The sequence below is a fragment of the Larimichthys crocea genome, chromosome X, assembly GCF_000972845.2.
Source record: "Larimichthys crocea isolate SSNF chromosome X, L_crocea_2.0, whole genome shotgun sequence".
In the NCBI taxonomy this organism is placed as follows: Eukaryota; Metazoa; Chordata; class Actinopteri; family Sciaenidae; genus Larimichthys; species Larimichthys crocea.
This window is the reverse complement of record NC_040020.1, coordinates 22703761-22725924: the sequence shown is the minus strand read 5'-3', so window position 1 is coordinate 22725924 and position 22164 is coordinate 22703761. Positions and strand designations below refer to the sequence as shown.

General features: G+C 40.1%; 1 protein-coding gene across 4 annotated transcripts; it reads right to left on the bottom strand.

The window, feature by feature from the left end:
* Positions 1-2095: 2095 nt before the first annotated feature.
* LOC104925117 (calcitonin gene-related peptide) lies at positions 2096-22156 on the bottom strand. 4 transcript variants are annotated; one of them, XM_019262401.2, is made up of 5 exons: positions 22135-22156; positions 6580-6671; positions 5417-5551; positions 3521-3711; positions 2096-3264 (listed from the first exon to the last, which is right to left on the bottom strand). In XM_019262401.2, exons 2-4 carry the CDS (start codon positions 6663-6665, stop codon positions 3549-3551), a joined length of 384 nt encoding a protein of 127 aa, XP_019117946.1. In that variant the 5' UTR covers positions 6666-6671; positions 22135-22156; the 3' UTR covers positions 2096-3264; positions 3521-3548. The 4 variants fall into 4 exon arrangements, with proteins under 4 accessions (XP_019117946.1, XP_019117945.1, XP_019117943.1 ...); XM_019262400.2 differs by lacking the exon at positions 22135-22156 and adding an exon at positions 7784-7909; XM_019262398.2 differs by lacking the exon at positions 22135-22156 and adding an exon at positions 6791-6973.
* Between the last annotated feature and the right edge of the window lie 8 nt (positions 22157-22164).

Genomic DNA, 22164 nt, shown 5'->3' with positions numbered 1-22164 from the left:
AACCATCTAATTTTCAACTGGAAGGGCCCCATTCAAAGCAGCTGTGTGTCATTAGGACTGCTATTCTCATTGGCATAGTAGGATTGTTAGATTACTGCTGAGAAAGAAGCTTAAAACCAAACCGAACCACGAATCAGTCTTCAAGCTCCCGTCCCCCACAATTATCAGAATATAAGAGAGGGGGTTTTATGTTTTTTCCTCCTCAGTCATGCAGGAAAAGTTTCCATGTGGACTCTAGCATGGCTCTGACTTCAGCACTGATTTTCTCCAGACAGACAGACAAGCAGACAGATAGTAAGACAGAGAGAGAGCACGACTGGAAAGACTGTAAAAACAACTGACAGATAAGGTTTCAAAACTTCAGGGGGAATACAGCACAAATCCACTTCTCTTTTTTTATACTCCGATATTCATATTCTCTCATCTGGGAATTAATAAGTCATCCAGTTGAACAGCTAACCAATTATTTATTGCTTGAAGTATCTATAGCATGAACACAGCATGTCTGGTGCTGACGATTGTTGTTTTTCTCACAAATTCTTTGCATTTAATATGAACTAAGTAAGACGTTTCATTAAAAAAAAAACTTTTCTTCTGCCAGCTCGTGTGCCTGGGTGTGTGTGCACACTGTGACAAATATCCTGTATTTGCACCGGTGCACCCTTAGCATTCATCCGTGCAACCAAATAGGATCAACTGTATCCTGTTTTTCAATTTCACCCTTATTGAATGGGCTCATTATCCCCTCAACTTCCAAACTTACATCCCACATTTGTCATCTAAAACTGAAGGGCCTTTATTCATCCTTTCTTCAAGTACTCTTTTTTACCTCTGTGATTTTTATGGAAACACTGCGCCTCAAACCTTAAACCACTGGCAGTACACACATGGAATGTTGTTGATGGCTAAAAACTGTAATTATGTTTTGCATGATATTTATCAGTTCCAGTTTGTGCAATTAACATGATTTATGGGAAATTAATGTTTTATTTTCTTTAGAGACCAATGGAAATTCAACATACATAAGATTCATGTTTTCACTAATGATGTTCACCTTTTCTTTTGTTTTCTGTTTTTGTGGTTTTCTTGTAACCTTTACTCAATGGTCCCTGAGGTAGTTTCATTCAGAAAGTAATCTGCTGAAGAGCAGCCCAGTACAACCAGTCCACTACTGGTGACTGATTGGAGCAGATGTTCCCTACAGACCTCACAGTGCTACTTGTAAAAGAAGAAAGAACTATTGTCGGTCCAGAATTTAACAACTTTTGGTCTCTTTGTTCTGAAAGAAGATGCAGTTTTGCTCCTGTGAGGTTTTATGTGTCTCTGCAGCAGCAGAAAGATCATGTGACCTTCTCAAAGGCAATTGAGCTTTTCTCATTAATCAGAAGCCATCAAAACCACACATCCTTGTTATGAAGCATTGGCCGATAACTTCTATTCATGATACACCTACAGGAGTGTTCAACAGGTCATTGTTTTACACCTCACTGCTGTTCAGACAGCCATAAAAAATGTAAAGAATCAAGTGTAGAAACCTGATGTAAGCACTTGTGTTCTTGTCATTTTCACATTTTAGGTTTTACTTTCCTTTAAGTTCATAAAGAAAACGTAAAGCTCAGCCTCAGACCACCTGCTGAGCTGGTTGATGAGTTAAAGGTTCATATTTATCACCAGTGGAGACTTTTCTGTTTTATTTTATGCTTTTGTGACTTAAGTCAGACATGTGAGACTCTGCAGAGCGCCGCTGGAACTTTTGTCAAGATAATTATGTTGCCACCTATTGGACTGCTGCTGTAAAAACAAGAAACTTTGTAAAAACAAAGTGTTCAGCTTGAAGAATGCAGATCTGTAAGTTACATCTGAAATAAAACAGAATACATGTTGTGTCCTTTCAAAATGTGTCTGCACCAGTCTGCTGTATGATGTTTGGAAAATAAAGATTTGGCTTCTAAAGCATAAGTTATAATTGAACTGATTGAACTGAGTGGTGTGTGTTTACCTCCAGTGGAGCTAAAGAAGAACAAGTCTGACTGCAGGTTTGGCTGCCTTTTATTAAGCAAGCACCCATGCAGGTTTTTTTTTTCTTGTATCATCATGTATCTCAACACATCCATGCTGTGTGGTGTGAGTCACAAAATAGTCCCGATGAAACCCATGTGTTTACACTGCAGACAGTCACTGCATACAAAGTGACCCAGACTGAGCAACATTTGAGCGTATATATGTGGACTTGATTTCCAGTGTTTTGTGTGTGTGTGTGTGTGTGTGTGTGTGTGTGTGTGTGTGTGTGTGTGTGTGTGTGTGCGTGCGTATCCGTAAAAGAATTACAAATCACTCTGTTCACATGAGGTTCACTAATGCCATATGATTTATCATTTATAATTTATGGACATTGTTATTCAGTATTCCAGCAATTAATGTACAAATATAAGCTTCTCATAATATAATCAACCTCTCAATCGTTCAAACTCTTTCTACACCTAAATGCTTAAAAACCTCTGAAGAACAACACAAGTACCCCAAACCCGAGTGTATCTAAAATACATTTTAATCTTGCTGAAATTTGTTTGGTTTTTTTTTTTTCACAATATTGTTTACAATATTAATCGATCTTCATTCTCTTCACCCTTGCTCGGGGTCTTCTTTATCATCTCGAAACAGAACTGTACAATCATGTAAATTGTTCTACATCAAGGCACAAGACAACAGCCGTTGTGGGGGGGCCTTGGGTAGGCTGATCTTTAATGGCGTCCCTCTGGCACACAGGAAAACATGGTACCCTTGGGAAGAAGTGGAACTGTGGAAAATGTAGGAGTATGGATGGTGAATGGGGAGGGGTGGGTGAGGAGGGTGATGGGTGGGGTGGGTTGGATGGAAGAAATGTGCTCTAACGAGGTGAAAGTAGGAAAAAAAAACGGTGATAACCACTGCTGCTTTCATTTTATTTTCCAATTATATTCATGTATAAAAAAGAGGAACCATTAGGATGTTTTTTTTTCTTTCTTCAGGAGTTCATTTGTTCATGTACATAAACTAGTGCTTTTTTTTCTCTTTTTTTTCTGTTATTTGCCAAAAGCAAAAGGTTTCACTAACAGGATGGAAATGGGGACGAGAAGTCCTGTGGCGTCTTTTTTTTTTTTTCTCCATAAGAACGTGAGGTTGTGGATAGAGGGCCAGTTCACTGTTTATTTTCTGCTCGACTTTGTTTTTGTTGATTTTTGTTCTCAGGTTTTTTTCTGATGTTTTCTTGTCTGGTTTCCACCTCTGAAAGAAAGAAAGACAGAAAGAAAGAGAATAAATGTAACTTTAAAGCTTTGTCTTCACAGAACAATATTAACTGCTGTTCATTATTCCATTTGTTTCCATTGTACGATGAGTCCAACATGATTTAAATACATTTGTAATGAAAATAATGATGTCAAGAGTCAAGAGTTTTATCACTCTCATAATTAGCAGATGGAGAAATATTAAATGATCAGCACTGATTCTAAAAAACAGAACAAGAAGAAACTTTATTTACCGTTTCCCTGAAGGTTTTTGGGGGGTGCTCACATCTGGACGTTTCTCCTCCGCCTGCCGAAGGCCTTGGCGCCGACGTTGGTTGGGACGAAGTTGCTGTTGCCCATTCCCCCCGACCTGCTGAGGAAGTCCGCCAGGCGGTGAGTCACGCAAGTTGCCGTGTTGCAGGCTCGCTTCTGTGCTGTAACGCTGCTTCAAGAGAGCAAACAACAGGTTAATGCTAAGATCTGATGTGACATTCAGACATACAGTGCTGACACACAGAATCAGAGTCATTTTTCTTACCTTTGAACTCGAAGAGAGCTTCAGAGATCATATGAAGGGCTCTATCGCTACTATTCATGTTTATATATACAAATAACATCATGACTGTCTTAAGAATGAAAATGAGCTAAGGCTTCCTGGTAGAAAAATACGTTTATTGAACAAGAAACATGGTGTCGCATGAGTGGATCATTTATTAATGGTTTGATTAGGTGATTCTCTCTCAACCCTTAAATTTCAGGGTGTTTTAAAATGCCATCAAATGACTCCACGCACAGTACACAGAGATGTATGTCTGAACCGGCTCCTGAATTACATTTATGAAAACTAAGCCTGATTGTCTGAAATGATAGGAACAAGTTATTCTCTGCCAAAAATAAGGAGAGGGAGGAGATAAAGAACTGAAAGGCTGGTTGCAGTTAAAGGTCATATTGTTCTCATGTCAATCAAGCAGGTAAAATCAACATGCACTTGCCAATCCAAAAACAACAAGGAAGAAACTGGGATAAGGGAGAGGACAGTGGAAGAGAAAAGGAAAGGGTAAAAAGGAAGGGAAGAAGAAGAGGAAGAGATGCAGTAAAGGTAAAAGAGGGACTGAGGGAGGATGAGGAAGAGTTAGATGCTTTCAAACGTCTCGCCGTAGTTTGCATAGCTGTCACTCTCAGGCGCACTGCGCTTCTTGCCGGGCGTTCCTGCTCCCACGTTCGTGCGAGGGAACGTCTGCAACTTGTGCAGCTCCTGAGACAGTTTGCCCAGCACACAGGTGCTGAGGTTGGAGCAGCGCTTGGTTAGGGGCCTGTCCATGCTGTCAGGGAGGGGACACACAAAAAAACACATGCAGAGAACAGGCTCATAGATTTTGCAAAACATGCAGAGAACATCTTTTGTTTTTTTGTTTTCCTTCCATTCACGCATTATTTCTCTCACATGCATTTCTTTCTCATGCCATCGGAAGTATAAAAAAAGTCTCCCCACACAGCATCATGCTCCCGCCCCCTCCCCACCATTCAGAGAACCTGTCATCCATCCCCTCATGCGCCAACCTCCATCTCCACCCCCGCCCAAGTCAATCCCCTCTTGTCACATCTTTTACACCCACAGAACAAACAGAAACCAGTCGCTTCCCACTGTCATGCAACTCCACTTAATTGACATCATGCACACTTATTCGTTCCGTTAGGCATCCACTGTTCACATGCCCGGCAGGCAGGCTGGAAATAGTAGTCCATTCAAACAAAGTCAAAATCAAACTCATCCATGCGGGAGCAGGGTCATGACAGAGAAGAGGGATTCTTTTTTTCTTTGTTTATTAACATCTATTCTTGGAAAAATGAGACTCTCTGTTTTGGTCAGCTTGGAAGTACATACCTCTACGCCTGACTGAACTTAAGTGGGGTGCTAAAAAGACGCATCTTCAGTGGCCTTCAAGTGAAACCAGAGTATGATAAGAAGAAGATGCACAAAGTCCCAAAAAAGAATTTCACCTTTCAATCTAAGGAGTTTAGATTCATTGTTTTTTTCTGTCATTATAGTCAAATCTTCCATTAGCTGTTTCTGTGCAGGGAGGAAATGTTAAAACAGCGTTTAAAAAAATGGTTAGAGTAAAGAGGTCAGGTGTTTCTCATCTGTGTACCTGTTTCCTTCAGTTTCCTGCTGCTCCAGCTCCTCTGCCGTCATCTGCACAAACTCCTTGACGATGGCGTTGAGTAACCTTCGCGCCTCGTAGTCCGTGAGCGTGACTCGGTCTGACATGGACTCTAAACCCGGTCTGTGGTGAAGGGGGGGGGGTTAGGGGTCAGAGGGGTTGAGATTAGCATTAAATCATTAAATCCTTTGCTGGAATTATCACCTTCAGTTAACAGGACGGATGGGGATGTGTGTGTATGTGGGGTGTTAGGGTGGGGTAGGCTAGTGGTGGTGATGGTGGAAGCGGCTGGATGGGTGGATGGATGGATGGATGGATGGATGGATGGATGGATGGATGGATGGGAGAGGGTCAGAGAGGGAGGGGGGGTTGGCTGGGACGTCACCAGCTCTGAGAGGGATGACGTCTGAGTTGGAGGGCCCCCGGCCAACGCGGGGAAACAATCTGCAGAAAGTGCCCCATCTGAGAGAGGGGCTGATGTGCAACCGCCTCTAGATTTATTATAAAATCGATAGCTTCATGGGAACGGTGTGGGGAGCGGCTTGGATGGGGCTTCATATAAATATATAGATCTCATTTATCTCCCCCTGAAGTGAATTACACCTTTTTCCCCTCTTTTTTTACTTCCATTATTCCTTTTTTAATACAACAACTTAGAACAATTTCATCCAATGGGATTAGAGATAGGAATTGAAGGAATTGAACTGAAGTCTATGGGTTATACATTTTGTTTTATATAGAAAAATCATGTGGTTAAAGACATATTTTAAACCTAAATCAATTTCAGTGAAGACTATAATTAATTCTACTTGTGTAAATTGCCAAAATTTCGCATCATAAAGATGACCAAGATTAAAACTGTGTGTTCATGCATATTATTCCACCCTATCTGATTTATCTACTGTGTGTTCGCACATCTTTTTATCAGTCCTCACCCATTCCTTCATATTTTTCTAGCAGCATTGAAAATATTGCGATCAAACAACTCGCTGTGAAAGATGTTCTAAGTAATTTCTGACACTACACTCCTTCCCACTGGTTGCTTGTGACTCTTAACAATCAGAAATTTACTTTAACTTTTCAACATATTTCAAAGTTGCTGATAAAATACATCATGTCAGATGAGAGATGAGTGAAATGTGTTGTCTCACCTGGCAGGGGCCGCTTGTGAGCAGTACATCTGGCAAATGACCAGGGCATAGGCAACGAGGAAAGCAGAAATCTTCAACATAACCATGGTCCCCTACACAGCAAGAAAGACACCTCCATCAGCTCCTTGTGCACAAAACTGCAGCCTATTTACACACACAGATACTACTAAAATCATTCAAAAATAGATCAACAGAACCAAAACCAACATACATTTATAAAATATGTGTCTGATCCTCTGCTGCTGCTGGGAAGAAGTAGCAACAAGAAAGAAAAAACGCTCCCTGTCACTTTCCAAAGAGGTAAGCTCGCTTTTACCCACATCTCAGCATGCCACTATTTAGCTCTGGTTTCCTGCTGAACATCCACACTTTTACTTCCAAACACCCCTTCAAAAGTGAGCCACATAACAATCCCCCCCACCCGCCCACTCACTGCTCTTCTGCAAAAAAAAAAGAAGAAGCCCTGTTCCTCCAAAACATCCAGCCAAGAGCACAGGACAGGTAGTTCTCTCATGTCATACGCTGCAGGTCCCGGAGTGTGACATGCCTGCTGGTTGGAGCATGTGTGTGTGTGTGTGCATGTTTGTGTGTGTGTATGTGTATGAGGATAGGTGGGGGTCCTAGACTGTACAATGCATGTTGCTGTTGCTAACGCTGGAAAAGGAGGGGTGAAAAGGGAAGGGGGGGAGGTGGAGGGGGGACTCCAAGCTTGCCAAGTCCCTAAGGGACCAGTGCATTAGTGTAATGAGCTGCCAGCTCTCTCTCTCCCTCTCTCTCTCTCTCTCTCTCTCTCTCTCTCTCTCTCACACACACACACACACACACACACACACACACACTCAAACCTGGTTCCTCCTGTCCACCTCTTTTTTCCTTTTCCTCTTTCACTTGCTGTTCCTCTTCTGAGTTTTCTCCTCATTTTACTCTCTATCTCTTTATCTCTTTATCTCTCTCTCTCTGTCTCAATCTTTGGCCTTCAAATAGCAAAACTGGACCCTGTCACAAAGAGTGGTGGTGTTACTGGTGACCCCAGTGGCCACACTCCAATCCCATTACCAACACCATCACATCACCGCAGTCTAACGCAGTGACTCTGTGTCCATATCCCCTCTGATCCACGCATGAAGGCAAACAGCTTATCAGGTACATTCATAGTCAAAGAGCCATTCCAACACATCGCCCAGCAATAAAAGTCAACACTTACCTTCAGTGATAATCACCCAGCAAAAAAATAAATAAATATATATCTCTATGTATCTCTATGCAAAACACAATAAGTTGACTTTCCCTCAACTTGCAGGACAACTCTTGATTCTGTTGCATGCAGCGTCAACGCACCAGCCTATATATCCCACCACTTGGATTTGTGCATTGACTGTGTAGGTGTTTAATTATCTGCCAGCAGCCAATCACGTCGCTCTGATGCTATGGCAAGCCAATGGGATGCCTCCTTTTGGTCCTGGCTCACTAATATGGGATATGGCTTTGCGCTGACGTCATTCCTCAGTCACTAAGTGCTCCATTCACAAAATCCACCAGTCATTTGGAACATTTGCTATCCCCAATTTGCATTGATGTCATTAATTAAATAGGAGGCAAAGCAAACTGGTGGCCATGGAAAAGCATCACCAGCAATAAATATTTTAGGAAGCTTCCAAAAATGTTACATTGCATGCTATATCTCAAATGCCAAATCGATAAGGCCCCCCACCCCAACCCCTCCAATACCACCACACCATCCTCCCAGCTAAGCATTTGCAGGCGGGGCCATCTGCTGGGGAGGGATGTATACTACACAGGGACGCACTCCTGGGCTCTTCATTCATACTGCTGTTTGGATAGCACTCCAAACAGCACAACACCCACTGTGCTACAGCGCAGTGTAGACCATCTCACACACTATCAGCATATGTAATCAGCTTGATTTGGGCCAATATGATGAACTCATGGCACACTTGGATATCATGTACCAACTCATATGGCTCAACACTGCTCAGTGTGTCGAGTAAACTACTTTCAAACTACAAAGCATTGTGTTTTTTTTATCTTCTCCAGCTTGAATCAGTGTGATTTGCCTAAAACACATGTCACAGCAGCCACTGTGTGCACTCTGTCTGCAATAAATGTGTGACATTGTCCCTCCCCACCACAGTGAAACATCAAACCATATCGAGTTCATAAAATGATACCACAGTCGGTCCAGTAATGATCATTGCCGCCCGGGCCCTCCTCCCACACACTGAGTAAACGAGTTGTCCACGGCAAAGACCAATCGATGACAGCCTCCGACAAGAGCCGTTTCTCAAAAGCAATTACACAACTGTTTGTCGTGCACCATCATCTCAATTCCCTTCCTTTTCATTAGTGGGCAGGATAGTACATGTGTGTATCTGTGTGCACGCAAAGTCTTTGCAAAATTATTGGATGTACAGTAGGCGTGTGTGTGTGTGTGTGTGTGTGCTTTTCCGTGCGTGTAAATCTGTGTGTATGTTGTATGTCTGGATTATATGTCAGAGTAAAAGAAGTAGAGGGTGGAGGAGTGGGGGTGGGAGGGGGGTTGCCTTCACTTGTCTGCGTCATAGAGGAACCCCATTAGACAGGATGAGCCTTTTAGTGCTATTGAGCCACAAAGCTCACCCATGTCAGACACTAAATCACTGCGGAATAGACAGCTGCCGGGTCTCCAGCCACATCTATGAATCTACTTTCTATCACATTTCTACCTGCACATCTACTCACTAATTTATTACACAGTGCTACCAGTAAACCACCAACTTGTTATAAAACTGAACTTTCTCTGAAGTTCGTCAGCGTTATGACCTTTCATCTGAAACTTTGAGCTGTGTTTTTCACGACACGACCACCAGTGGATCTTTGGCTAGACTATGTTATGGCCATGACTCACCCAACTGCTGTGACTTAGAGACTATCTCTAAGTAAATCTGCTCCCTGGGTTTCCCCCCTGCTGCCCAAATATTAAAGGGTTTGTTTTTAAAAGGTGATACGCCTTAGTTTCTCCATAATTTCAAAAAACTGTCATTGCTGCGTCACACTTTAATAAAAGCTGAGTGGAAAACAAGGCGAGTGTTCTGGAGCTAAACCTTAAAATATTAAGGTTCTCCTCAAACTACATCCTCCAAAATGATCATGAAGTTAAAATTTCAGTATGTGTGATTTAGTGAGATCTGCAGATTGCAACCAATTGAATATCCCTCACCACACCCACCCTTTTCAAGCATGTAGGACAAACTACAGTGGCCCTTTCATAGTCTTGTATAGTTTGTCCATTCTGGGCTATTGTAGAATTATAACAGTGCAACATGACTCCCTGGAAGAGGACCTGCTCTATCTGCAAACCCTTTCTAAGGTAATGAAGATACAACAATTCCTATTTTCAGGTGATTATAGATGTATGAAAACATTTGAATCTAGCTCAACTATATATATATATATATAGATAATCCTGGTCAAATAAACGAAAATAAAAAGCGCCTGATTTGGTCTGAAAACTGGCAATGGAGTTCCATTGAGTTCAATGCTGTAGGTTGTGTAATACCTCTACTCTAAACCTACTATTCTCTCATTTGGAGATTTCCTGAAAACTATGATCATCTATTATATGTGTTGAGAGTGGCCTTTCAAAATGAACTGCACAAACTGTGTGTGCTGCTGCTGTGAGTGAAATAATGAACTTATCTGAATTTTTTTTTTTATTGTCTCTTTCCTCTTCTTAGTTTTCACATGACATGTTACATGTCATGTATTTGACACATCTCTGTGCATCTGCAGGTCTATATATTGAATTCCTGCGTGTGGGTGAGTGTATCTATACTGTACGTGCATGCTTACGTATATGCATTAATATTTTCAGCGTGGGTGTTTCTTTTGGGTCATCTGCATCAGACCTCACCCAAGAGAGCTGCAAAGCCAATCACGACTCCACCAAAGTTTCCCCCTCACTTCCTTAAAAAACTTTTGAGCATCGAGTCAATACGGTAACCTTTGAAGCCAGGCCTCCCTAGATTAGATCAACACACTCACTCTAGTGTAAGTTATTACTGGGGACACATAGACTACTGCTGCTGCTGTTGCTGTGGTGTTATTGGATGAATGTTATACTATATGTCATCTTAATAGCTCAGCTCTTCGGGGACAATCAAGAACCTCAAGTGTAAATGTAGCAAAAAGGAAGTACACCTGCACAAATGCCGCTAACGCACATGGATGGTGAGATCGATTCACTGAACATGTAAGACTGCAGGGCTATATGTCAACATAATGACTCATGAGTTCATCAAAGAGGTGGTGTATAGGTGTGTTTCATGTCATGCACACACACAATGGTATTGTTGATGACTTTAAATCCTATGCCATTAATAGACACATTAATCGATAATGAAAATAACCACCCTAACTTGTGTGTTGTATATTTAATTTTCAGGGTTTTTTCTGTTATTTCCCTCATTGCGTTGTGTTCTTACCGTCACTAAGTTTCACTGCTCTGTCAATTCAATTCAGTTTAATTCAATTTTATTTTATTTATATAGCTCATGACTCTTTTCATGCAGAGTAGGTCTAGACCATACTCTTTATAATTATTAATTATTTACAGAGACCCAACAGTTCCACCATGAGCAAGCACTTGGCGACAGTCAATGTCCTGGTTATCGATCACCTGTCTGACAGGATTTATTTAACTTCATTTGACTGTTATGTATTATTATACATGCAGTACCTGCCTGTTGCCAACTGTGAGCATTAATAACAACCAAGTGAACCTTGTAAATCTTAACGTTTTATTTTCATTTTTGGGGTTTTACTATCAGAAGTCTTCCAAAACATATTTTTAGCAGCTGAATAAAACTTTCCAACCTGAATCTTGGGCCATAAGATTATGACTTACTCAGACCATTGATAAAGTTAATGTAATTTTGACAAAAGAATGTCTGAAAATGTCTGTTGTGATTGTTTTATTTGAATAACTTTTACAGACCTGAGGGGATAAAATCATCTTATGATAAACCCCATGGTTTGGTTACCTAAAATGTACCCTTCTTCCATGACTTCAAAATGACAAGTCAAACATCAAGTGACATCACACTCCCGTAATGGAAAATGATTAACAGTAGCCTCGATACTCCTTTTATGAAACAAAGCCACAATACATGTGATGTTTGCACAAGGTGCAGGCCTCTCAGTTTTCTGACAGCTGTTGTTGCTTCCTCCTCCTACACAAAAACAATTAGAGTGAAGCTAGCTTGACATTGGATCTCAGTGGATATGTGTTGTCTCACTTTCAGTAACTTGTAAAGCAAACCGTTAAAACCAGACTAATGAGATCCTTAGGAAAGGAAAAACGATTTACAACCACTGTTTTCAATACTTGAAGTAACACGCACAGATAAATGGAAACTCTCTGAGGCTTGATGAAGTAGATTCTGGGAAACGCAGGAAATCACTAAGTACCCAACGGACACAGATGACTTGTGATACTGTTGTAGATGTGTTTTGTTGTCACACAGTGACACAACAGCTTGTGATTCACCCTTTCCTTAAAGTGCTACATTGTTAGTAAAGAATGTTTTTTTTTATTACATTTTATTATTAATAAAAATATATAATCTGTTTCTACATTAACCATCTTATTTATCTCATTTTATATTAGGCAGTACTTATTGGTTATTATTTGAATTTCAAGCATTCATGCCATGACAGTCCTGCTCATACACAGACAGCGCTCTGTCAGAAACATTATTGTATGTTGAAAAGCTATATTTACATTCATTACCATTTGTAAAACTGTAATGTGCAATAACTCAATTTCAGAAACCTATCGGCTATCGTCTACCGTATATGTCTGAGGTCAACAACCAATGTTTCTGGGCTTCCAGTGTATTCAGGATAATGGCTATCCAAATCCCCTCATCTCTGCGCTGGTCATTGTTTACAGTCCAAATAGCAACTTGAGATGCAAGTATGACAAGAAAGATGCATTTCAGCTCATTTCTATTAACAGATCTGGATTCAGATACCACATAAACTACAAATGGAAACAAGATATGATATGCAAAATCGAAAAAACTAATAAGAAGCAACATGTTTTTGATTCAACATAACCGAATCTATTCATCTGGATAAAGGCTGCACAGCAACTGCTGACAGTTACTATATTTTTGTATATTTTCATATGTATATTTTTCTTATCTATCTACTGAAACAAATCTGTTAAGCCGTGACATACATTTTATAGTGTAAAGCTTAGTGCATTCAAATTAATCAGAGAAAATAATTTGATTTTTCAGTCATTAGATAAATAAATGAAATAATTACAAATAAATAAAAGCAATAAAATACATTTAAAGGGCTGCAACATTTTTTTTATTGTGGATGAGTCTGACTAGTAATTTTGTAATTAATAGATTAATCATTATTCACAGTTTTTGCTTAAAAACTTTTAATTAAAATATAAAATTAAATAAAATAGTTCCTGGTTATTTTTCTGCAGATTGACTGATCTATGAACTGACAAATGGTTTCAGTTCTAGCCCTGTCACAACTGACATATCAGTAACACTCAAAGTGAAGGCCATAGTGAGTGAAAGCAAAGATCCCATCTCACAAGCTGTGAATATATCCAGTATTATTATAATGTAATACTTTTCCATGTCCAGAGACTGTAAATCACCTTTGGGAGGACAGTGAGTGTTGATGGGGTCAGAGCAGGGTGATATGATCTATGAATGGCACTGCTCACCGTTGGGCACCTCCCAGTCAGTTAAGGCCAAACCCATCCAGATAAATCACTTCCTGAAGAGAAAGGAAGGCGAAACAGCACTTAAGTCATTATCCAACTGCTGCCTCCTGTAATGGCTCTCAATCTCCAAATCTAATCAGTGGCTTGCCACCACAAAGGAGGCTCGCCACCTGATTAAATGCAAGTTCAAGTGGTGGAACTGGTGTCACTTTGTGGTTTTACATCGGGGGAGAAGGGGGGACTGTGTTTAAACACCTGGGATGGAGGGTCAGCAGAAACAGAGTGGAGGATATGTAGCTTCAGGCAGGTGTTATACTTTTGAACACGCTCTATCCGTTAAACCAAGGGGACAAGTGGCTGAGTGGAAGGTCAATTTAACATTTGGGGATAGGTCATCAGTTAAGGAAGCATGTAAAATGTCTAGAAGTGTGCAGGGTGGTCTAATTTTCCAGGCATTTGCTGTTGTTCATCCGCAGACATTAGGGAGATTACACTGAATCGTTGAGGCCTCAAAGCATCAATCAGGGGCCTTCGACATTGCGGCGTAAGAGGGATGTTGGCCCTCTTGCTCTGACATCACTGTCTGAAGGGCTTGGCTTGCTTCTATCTACTCCACATTCATTCAAGAAAAAGGATCAAAGGAGAAAAAGAGACCTCTCAGCAATCTATAGCTAGACATTTACAAATGCTGCGGACGGACAGAGTAACACTGAGGAGAGTGTGCTTCCGAAAAGTGCCTGTTGGGAGGCCTATAAATCATGATTACACAAGAATGAATGAAGTGACTTGACTAGCAGAAATATGGTGGAACTGGATGAGTTGTGCAGCGATTATGCTCGCCAGCTTCACTATACAAAACATTCTGAGAATCATCCAACCATTTATTTCATCCACTCACATTTTCTAATAAAAGGCAAGACCCCTTGCAGCAAATAGATTCAAATTCATATTTGTATTTAACTATCCAGTGCAAGTGCCCCTTTTATATGGTTCCCGATTTAACATCATTAAAAATGACAAGATTACAGCCTTAAAGATTTTTGAGTAAACTCTGGAGCTAACATTAGCTTCATTAGTTGGTTAGCCACAATTACAGAGGACAAAATCAATGGTCACTGGATAGGAATGATGACACAGCTCGACGATCATTTTAAGATACAAGTACTGCTTGATATTTTTTGGACATCGTTTTTTATTTGAATTACTCTGATGCACCTTGAGAAACCATGGAGTGACTCAGGCTGGTGCCCTGTCAAAAGCTGGGCCGGGGCAAGCAGTTCTTCTGAAGTATCTTAAGGAAACTTGGCTCTCGTCTTTGGAGTCATTTCAGATTCAATCACACTTGATCAACTTGGACCACGTCCCGTGGTATTTATAGAAAGTTAAACGTTATGCGGTTATAAAGCCTGGCCGAGACCCAAGAATCTGCCATCATTTCTGCCTCTGCAGCAAAGCTGAGAGTTGGAAATTTCTGGCTCTCAGTGGGGTTCAGAGATGCTCAAGTTGCAAAGAAACTGAGAGGGAAAATCTTCATTAGCAGGAGAAACATGTAATGTGATTGTTTTACCCAAAGCTAAATCTACTCTTTTTTTCAATAGTTGTTTTCAGAAAATGTTAAAAAAATGATCTCTCTTTTGTACCATGTTTCTTTTGTCAGAGTGCACTGAAGTTCTTGCACATGTTTTGTGCTAAGTTTTTTCACTGAGTCTTTTTTTTAATCATCTTCCTTCATTACGGTTTCTTTTTTGTTTGTCATTGTTCTTGTACCTTCCATTGCATAAGTTTCCCATGTGTCTCACCAAAGAGTGAGAGAGCTTGTTCTCCTTTTGAGAGGAAAATATCTCAAACTGTAGACCATCAAATTCCTGATCCATGAACCTCTTCTTTGCCTTGATATGTCACCCTCATTGACGTAATTGAGTCTACAAGCTAATGGTTCGGTCGGCATGGCAATGAAATTAATATGGTGTGTTCAGCCATTGCATTTCTTTTCCCTCCACCACCAGAAATGGGACAGTTTTTCCAATCAGTCAAATGCAGTTAAAAGCGCCCTTCACTCGCAAAAGCCATTATTGTGACATGATGGATCTTGAAGCACAAGAGGCCATTAAGGAGGTTTAATGAATAGATTAGCCTGAGCAGCCAGGTGTCTCCAGAACAACACTTGATCACACGCCCACCTAAACTTTGCCAAAACAATTGTCACCCGGCCATTAGGTGCCAAATCCACGCTAGTGGGCAGGGCTTTTCAGTCAAAGCCTAACATGTTTCTCACTTCTTGCAGAGAAAGAAAACTTTTCTTGCTGTATAAAAAATGGTAAACATTGTTTCCTATTCAGAAATATGATGCTTTGAGGGAGGATTCCCTCAAGACTTCTAAATATGTCTAGACTGTGGTATTTTATTGGGTTTCCAAAAAAGTCCAAAAGTCAAATAGCATCAATATCAAATGGAGCTGACCTTTTGCTACAGAGCAGAATTCCTCTGTTTACTGGACTTACTCATTTCTAGGAGTATTGATTGGCAGGGCTTACTGTCCTCATCTGCTGTCATGCCTGCTCCGCTGTAGCCAAAAATACATAGTTACATAATGTCAGCATAAATCCCCCTGTGGAAGATGATGACATGACCACATAGCAATATCATCCCATAATCGTTTAAATCAGTCACGCATGCCTATACTGAATCATGAGCTTTCACATAAAGTCAACATTAAACACACAAAGGTCACATCACTTGAAATTTAAAGCAGGGGGATATTCTAATTAGTGTTAAACTATTTGCTGTCTGACTGCCCTCAGTTGCACTGCATGTTTCTTAAATGTATTGCCTTGCATAGCTCCGATCCGTTAAAGGCTGACCAATCCATTGGCTGAGCCAGTATTATTTTTATATATATATATATATATATATATATATATATATATTTTGGCTTATCAATATTGGTGTTTATATTAGCCAATAACTAACAAGAAGCCAGAAGAAATTATTTGGACATATACAGAAACTGCAACTTTTTTTATGCTTTTATTTTTAGCATAGGTTCATATTTTCTGTCATGTAAGTCTGTCTTTAATACTATAATACTATTTCACACTGATAAGACAGTATCTTTGGACAATATCCACTTGATTTGGCCAACTCTATCTGCTGAAGCCTCATATTAGTTTTGGCTATGTAGCTAATGGATGTATAAAGTGATTCAACAATTGCAGCAACAATAACTCTGTAACTCTAACTGTGACACCAGTGTTAGATCTGGTTGTACGTGCAACACACTTGAAGTTTTGAAACTGCCTGGTTTTTAATTAAATTTTTATTTAATGTAAAGAAATACCCCACACCAAACTCTTTTTTATTGATTAGTATCATTCATTATAGTTCTGTCAACTGAAAAAGCCTCTTAGATACGAGATCTTCAAGTCCAGTTGCCCCAGATTTACTGTAACTCTTCTCAAAAGAAGATGACCTGCATGACTGAAAACCTTCACAGACCCTACAGGCCTGATTTTACAGTTACATATTGCACTTTTATATATTTGAAGCTGCTGTTGTCAATATTTAACAATATTGAGTTGCGGGCAGTTATAATAAGCGAAAGGCTCTGTTCATCACTACATGCTCAGGACCAAACAGTCATAGATTCCTTCAGCAGTAGGTAGAGACCAAAAACTGAGCCAAAAGAGACTTAACATTTGACTTATATTTGCCAGGTGGCTAGAACATGACTCACTGACTATTCAAATTCTTGTACTGAAATATATTATCAAATATATTTAAACTGTAATTTTGACACATCCTCAAGATAAAGGAAAATGCAGGACTTTATCATTGTGCAAATTTACAATTATATTAAATAAATTGCTATAAAGATAATCTTTGGGTCCACTGAGGGTTCTGTCTGCAATCTGTAAATTGTGTGACGTATGTTCTTTCACAGCTCAATTGATACAATATCAAACTACACCAACAGAATCTCACCATTGCAATGATCCTAACCAAATAGGAAGCAACAGAAATACATCTGTGACGTCGATGTGAAGCTCAGTGAACTGAACTTCACACAGAAAATCAGACTAATGTATCACCCAGCAGACAAACATTCATCTACCGTGAAACACGTACGTGCGTTTTGAAAAAAATCTGCTCTGGAGCGACAACAAATTGAAAAGGGTGACTCATGATAAAGCCGAGCCGTAAACCTCTCCTAACTTCTTCCAGCTCTTGCTATCAAATAATGTGTCACCACGACAGAAGACTGACAGTCTGTGCAACTCAAATCAATCACGAGGTTTGACTGGATCTGGTGGTACCAATTGTTTTTGCTGTTGTCCAAATAATAATTTGTCGTATTAAACAGATCAGTGTAGTGCTATCTGACAGAAGACAATGCTCTCATCTCCAAAAGTGACCACTCACATTAGTTTTATTCCAAAAAAAACTGTAGTGCTCAATGAGCAAATGCAATCAGTGCTTAAATGTTTGCTGGAGAGCCAAAGTAATGATTGGATGTCTCCGTTCTGTAGGCTTGGCATCATCAGATGTTTCTGCATTGACACTGACAAGGATGACAAATGAACAAATGGTTCTGCTGCATTAGTTTTCAAATTAGTTCAGGCTGTGTTACGACAAGTCACATCTCTTTACATTACTGTACTTTCCTGCTGTCCAAAATGATGAAAAGAAACATTTGTGATTTCATCTCACTGATGATGAAAGCAGCCCTTCTCCATCTACTACTTCTATTAGAATTATTGTCTTTATTTAGCTTCAGTTAATTCAAGAGTTACACTGAAGCCCATTAAGAAAATGAAGGCACAAAGACATAGTCTGGCAATGCTAACTGCCTTCTGTGACTGCAATTATCACCATTTACATCAGAAAATTAGCGTGTTTGATGGATGAAAAATGTCGAGACAACTTTGCAATTCTTAGATCCTTTCCATAAGTTGTCTAAAGTTTATTCTCTGCACGGTGACCATTTAGGATCAGACTGAGCTTGTCAAGCTCAGCTTTACTTTAAAGGGAACTCAGACATCATACTAAGGTTGTGCTGCTACATTTGTTAAGTTAAGTTATACAAAAATCTTGGGGTGTAGAGTTAGAAAGAAATGATTTCACCAAATCTAACCACTCTGTATGTCTGTGTGAGGCTAGCAGCTCAATGCTACGTTGACTTGTCAGTTGAGTTGCTTTGTGGATAATGTAAGCATCAATTTTCAACGAGGAGGAAGAATGTGTGGAATAAAAAAGATACATCCGGCTCTGCTTTAAACTCTGATTGTCGTAGGAGCACAACTCACCAGTTCAGATGATATTAATAGCTTTAAAAGTTATGCATAATTAACAGCGTGACCGCTTGATTGACAGGTATGTGCCTTTACAGAAGGCTTATTCGAGCACCAAGGCATCATTCAGCCCGCCTCAGGTCTGCTGATCATCCACATTTTTTCCGATAGTTAGATTAGCCTGGAGGTGGAAGAAGCAGTACAGTCAGCGCTGCATATTTTCTGCTTCAAAACAGCGCTTCGGAAATCTATGGGTGACATCACTCATACTCGGTCCATGCTTTATACTGTTGTTGGTTTGGACTTGTGCCTGATATTAGCAACTTTGCATACAATTGTTATTTGACAAAGTAAAGCTGGTTTAGAATTTGAATGAGGTGATAAAATAAAAGCAATGTCCATTTTTTCAGTGTATTGCTTGCTTTCATTGATCCTTTGATATTTTCTTTACCCACTTATCTTTATTCTTCACCAAAATCAAATGTCAGTGCTTCTTCAGGTTGCACAGATTGATTTAGGCTAATATGCAACTTCCAAAATAACATTCAAGGGACATTACTGAATGTTTACTAATTGATATAAACAAAAGAATACTAGTGCAAATCAACTTATTTGGTCAGCAGGCCACACAGTACACTGTCAAGGGCCAGATTTGGCCCACAGGCCTCAGGATGAGTCTCTCCTCAGCTCTGCTTTGAGCTAAATGCTATCTCAGAATCTCATGAAGTTAAACTGCAGGAAGAGAAAATGTATAGTAATAAACAGTATTGGTACGGGAATATGTTCTTATTTCAGCCTTTTACCTGCCAATGCATTTACTGACAAAAGTCCCATCAGGCTCTGTCACACTGGGATTTATGTGTCTCATGGGAACTTGGCTTTAGAAATTGTTTTATTATGCTATCATTATCAATTTAAACTTTCACCTCTCCAGCACAAGAGTTTTAAAACTTCGACTGTGTGAGCTGTAGTCAGTTACAATCAGAACATTAAAATGATGGATACTGGTACTCTGGTACTGGTGTGGGTGCATTTCCTGGCATTAAAACAATGAAAATGATTGATAGGAAATTTGTCATCACTGTTAACATAATGAGTGAAATCAGTTTCTTCCAGGACTGCCTTTCCTTCTCACAGTGAGTTTTACTTAATCACTTTTCACAGCATCCTGATTACTGTTAGTCCACTTTTGAATGACTCAGAAGACAATGTGTGTGTGTGTGTGTGTGTGTGTGTGTGTGTGTGTGTGTGTGTGTGTGTGTGTGTGTGTGTGTGTGTGTGTGTAATGCTTGCTGGCATCAGGTGGTTTTAAGTGAACTAATTTCTGTTGTATTGTCACCAGATAAGGTATGTGTGTAATTTATTAAAAAGCCTGTGTGGTCTGATACTCATTAGCTCTCTATTCTTAGGTTCACACACTGAGCAAAGAGACTATATATCTAGCTACTGATATTATAAAGTGCCCCAAAATGTACTGCTTTTTTTTCTTTCTTATTTTTTCAGAAAAAGCCTCTTCAGCCATTTGCTACTGAAATGCTGCATAAGCGCTTTCGTCAACACCAGGAAACTGACGGCAGCGAACAGACTCTTCCCTCGCACGTACGCTCTGGTGTTTGCTCTATACGTCAATGGGACTCGTAAGGAATGGAAGATAGGAGGGGGAGCTGAGATGGTTTTCCTCCCTTTGCTGGGCGGCTGATGACCCCTGACCTGCCTTGTTATAGGACAGCTGCCAGTTTAATGCAACCTTGGCAGAGCCGCCACCTTTCCAGCCTATTAGTCCTGTCTTTTCCCCGGCTAAAACACATCGCTCACATATTTTAAGCAACAAGGGGATCAGAGTTGAGGAATATTTTGACATACGTTAAGTAAAGATATGTTTGGGTGTATGCTGCTAATGTGTTGTCGTCACTCTTGGGGCAGTGTAGGCCTGAAGCTCAGATAAAAGTCTCAAGAAAGTAAAAGAAAATCAACTCAAAATAGATATTATTAGAAGAAACATGAAGTCATTCGGTCTCAGTCAGAGATAAAATGTGTTATTCTGTGAACAGCGGAAGTTCGCTCTTTCCCCATGTGATTAAAAGAAGCTGAAAACCATGAATGGTTAGAGGACTGGGCGCATTCACGCTCCCTGCTACTCCTCAAAACACCTCCCTCGCTCTCCCTCCCTCCCGCCACCACGTGCGAGTGCAGAGTCCACAGTGTGGCTTGGACCCATCACACAGTGACTCAGGCTGCTCTCCATTTGAAAAATTAAATGGGGGGCCGTTTGGCAGAGTTAAATGAGGCCCCCAGGAGAAAAAACACGCTGAGCTCAGCACAGCTCCTACAATCTCAATCACAAAGGAGGAGGTTGGCGCGCTGATGTAATGGCCGCCGCCGTGCTGCCGCTGCCTTGGCAGAGGAGGAGAGCTCGTCAGCACAGCCCTACTAATTCATCTCCCCCCTCCTCCTCCTCCTCTACCCCCACCTCCTCTTCCTCCTCCTCCTCCTCCTTCTGGATCAAGGGTACATCAGATATCATTAACAGAGGGGGGAAAAAAGTGAAGCTTAAAACCAGACAGGATCTAAGAGAGGCTAACAGTGGGCATTTCTGTGACTGCAGAGACACACGCCATGAAAGGTGACAGAATCCCTGGAGAAATTAATAAAATACTTCTGCATTCCAATTTAGGAACAGGGAGGAATCAAGGGTCATAGTTTACACGGAAGAGATCATTTTTGACAGGTTCACTGGTAAACCTGTCAATCACCTGTCAGCATCTATCCACCTGTAGAGCTAAAATAAAAAACCAAACAACAACAGTGGTACAGAAGTACAGAAGTATAAGAAAAAGCACCTTCCATGCAAAATGGCTCCTTAAAACTAATGAATAACAATATAAAGATATGAAGTATCAAATGCATTAAACTGTACTGAAATGTAGTACTTGAGTGAATGTATTTTCCTCCAGTAATATAAGCATCATTATTTGATTATCAGTGTATCTAAACCAGAAGATTCTGGACACTAACAAGCTATGATATATGAGCATAAGACAAAGTCCAAAACAAAATCTGACTTTAAAATTCTAAAAGTTTCATTTATTTTGTCAAGAATTTCCTGGCTTTTACCCATATACGCAGACAATTATGCAAGGCATGAAAAATGTTTCTATATTCCTACAGTACAGTAGCCTCTTTATATTTTAATCACTGCAGTATAATAACTTAACTTATTTAGACATTTAGAAAGCACTTCCTTACAGGACTGCAAACAAACGCAGGTAACTGTGCTACTATACTACATCAAGAAATGTGAAGGTGTCAAGATGACTCACTTTTAAGGCATTACAGATTTTGATTGAAGATTCTGATTCTGACTAGAGACACTTTGTCAAAGACAAGAAAAGAAACCATGAAGGAACTTCCTGCATCTGTGCATTCAAGCGGCATCAATATTAAATAATGTGTTGATCTTGCCAAACTGTGACATGTCACACCAAAATTCAATTAATATTTGAACACACTCACTGTCTATAAAGTCCCTTTAAGATGATAACG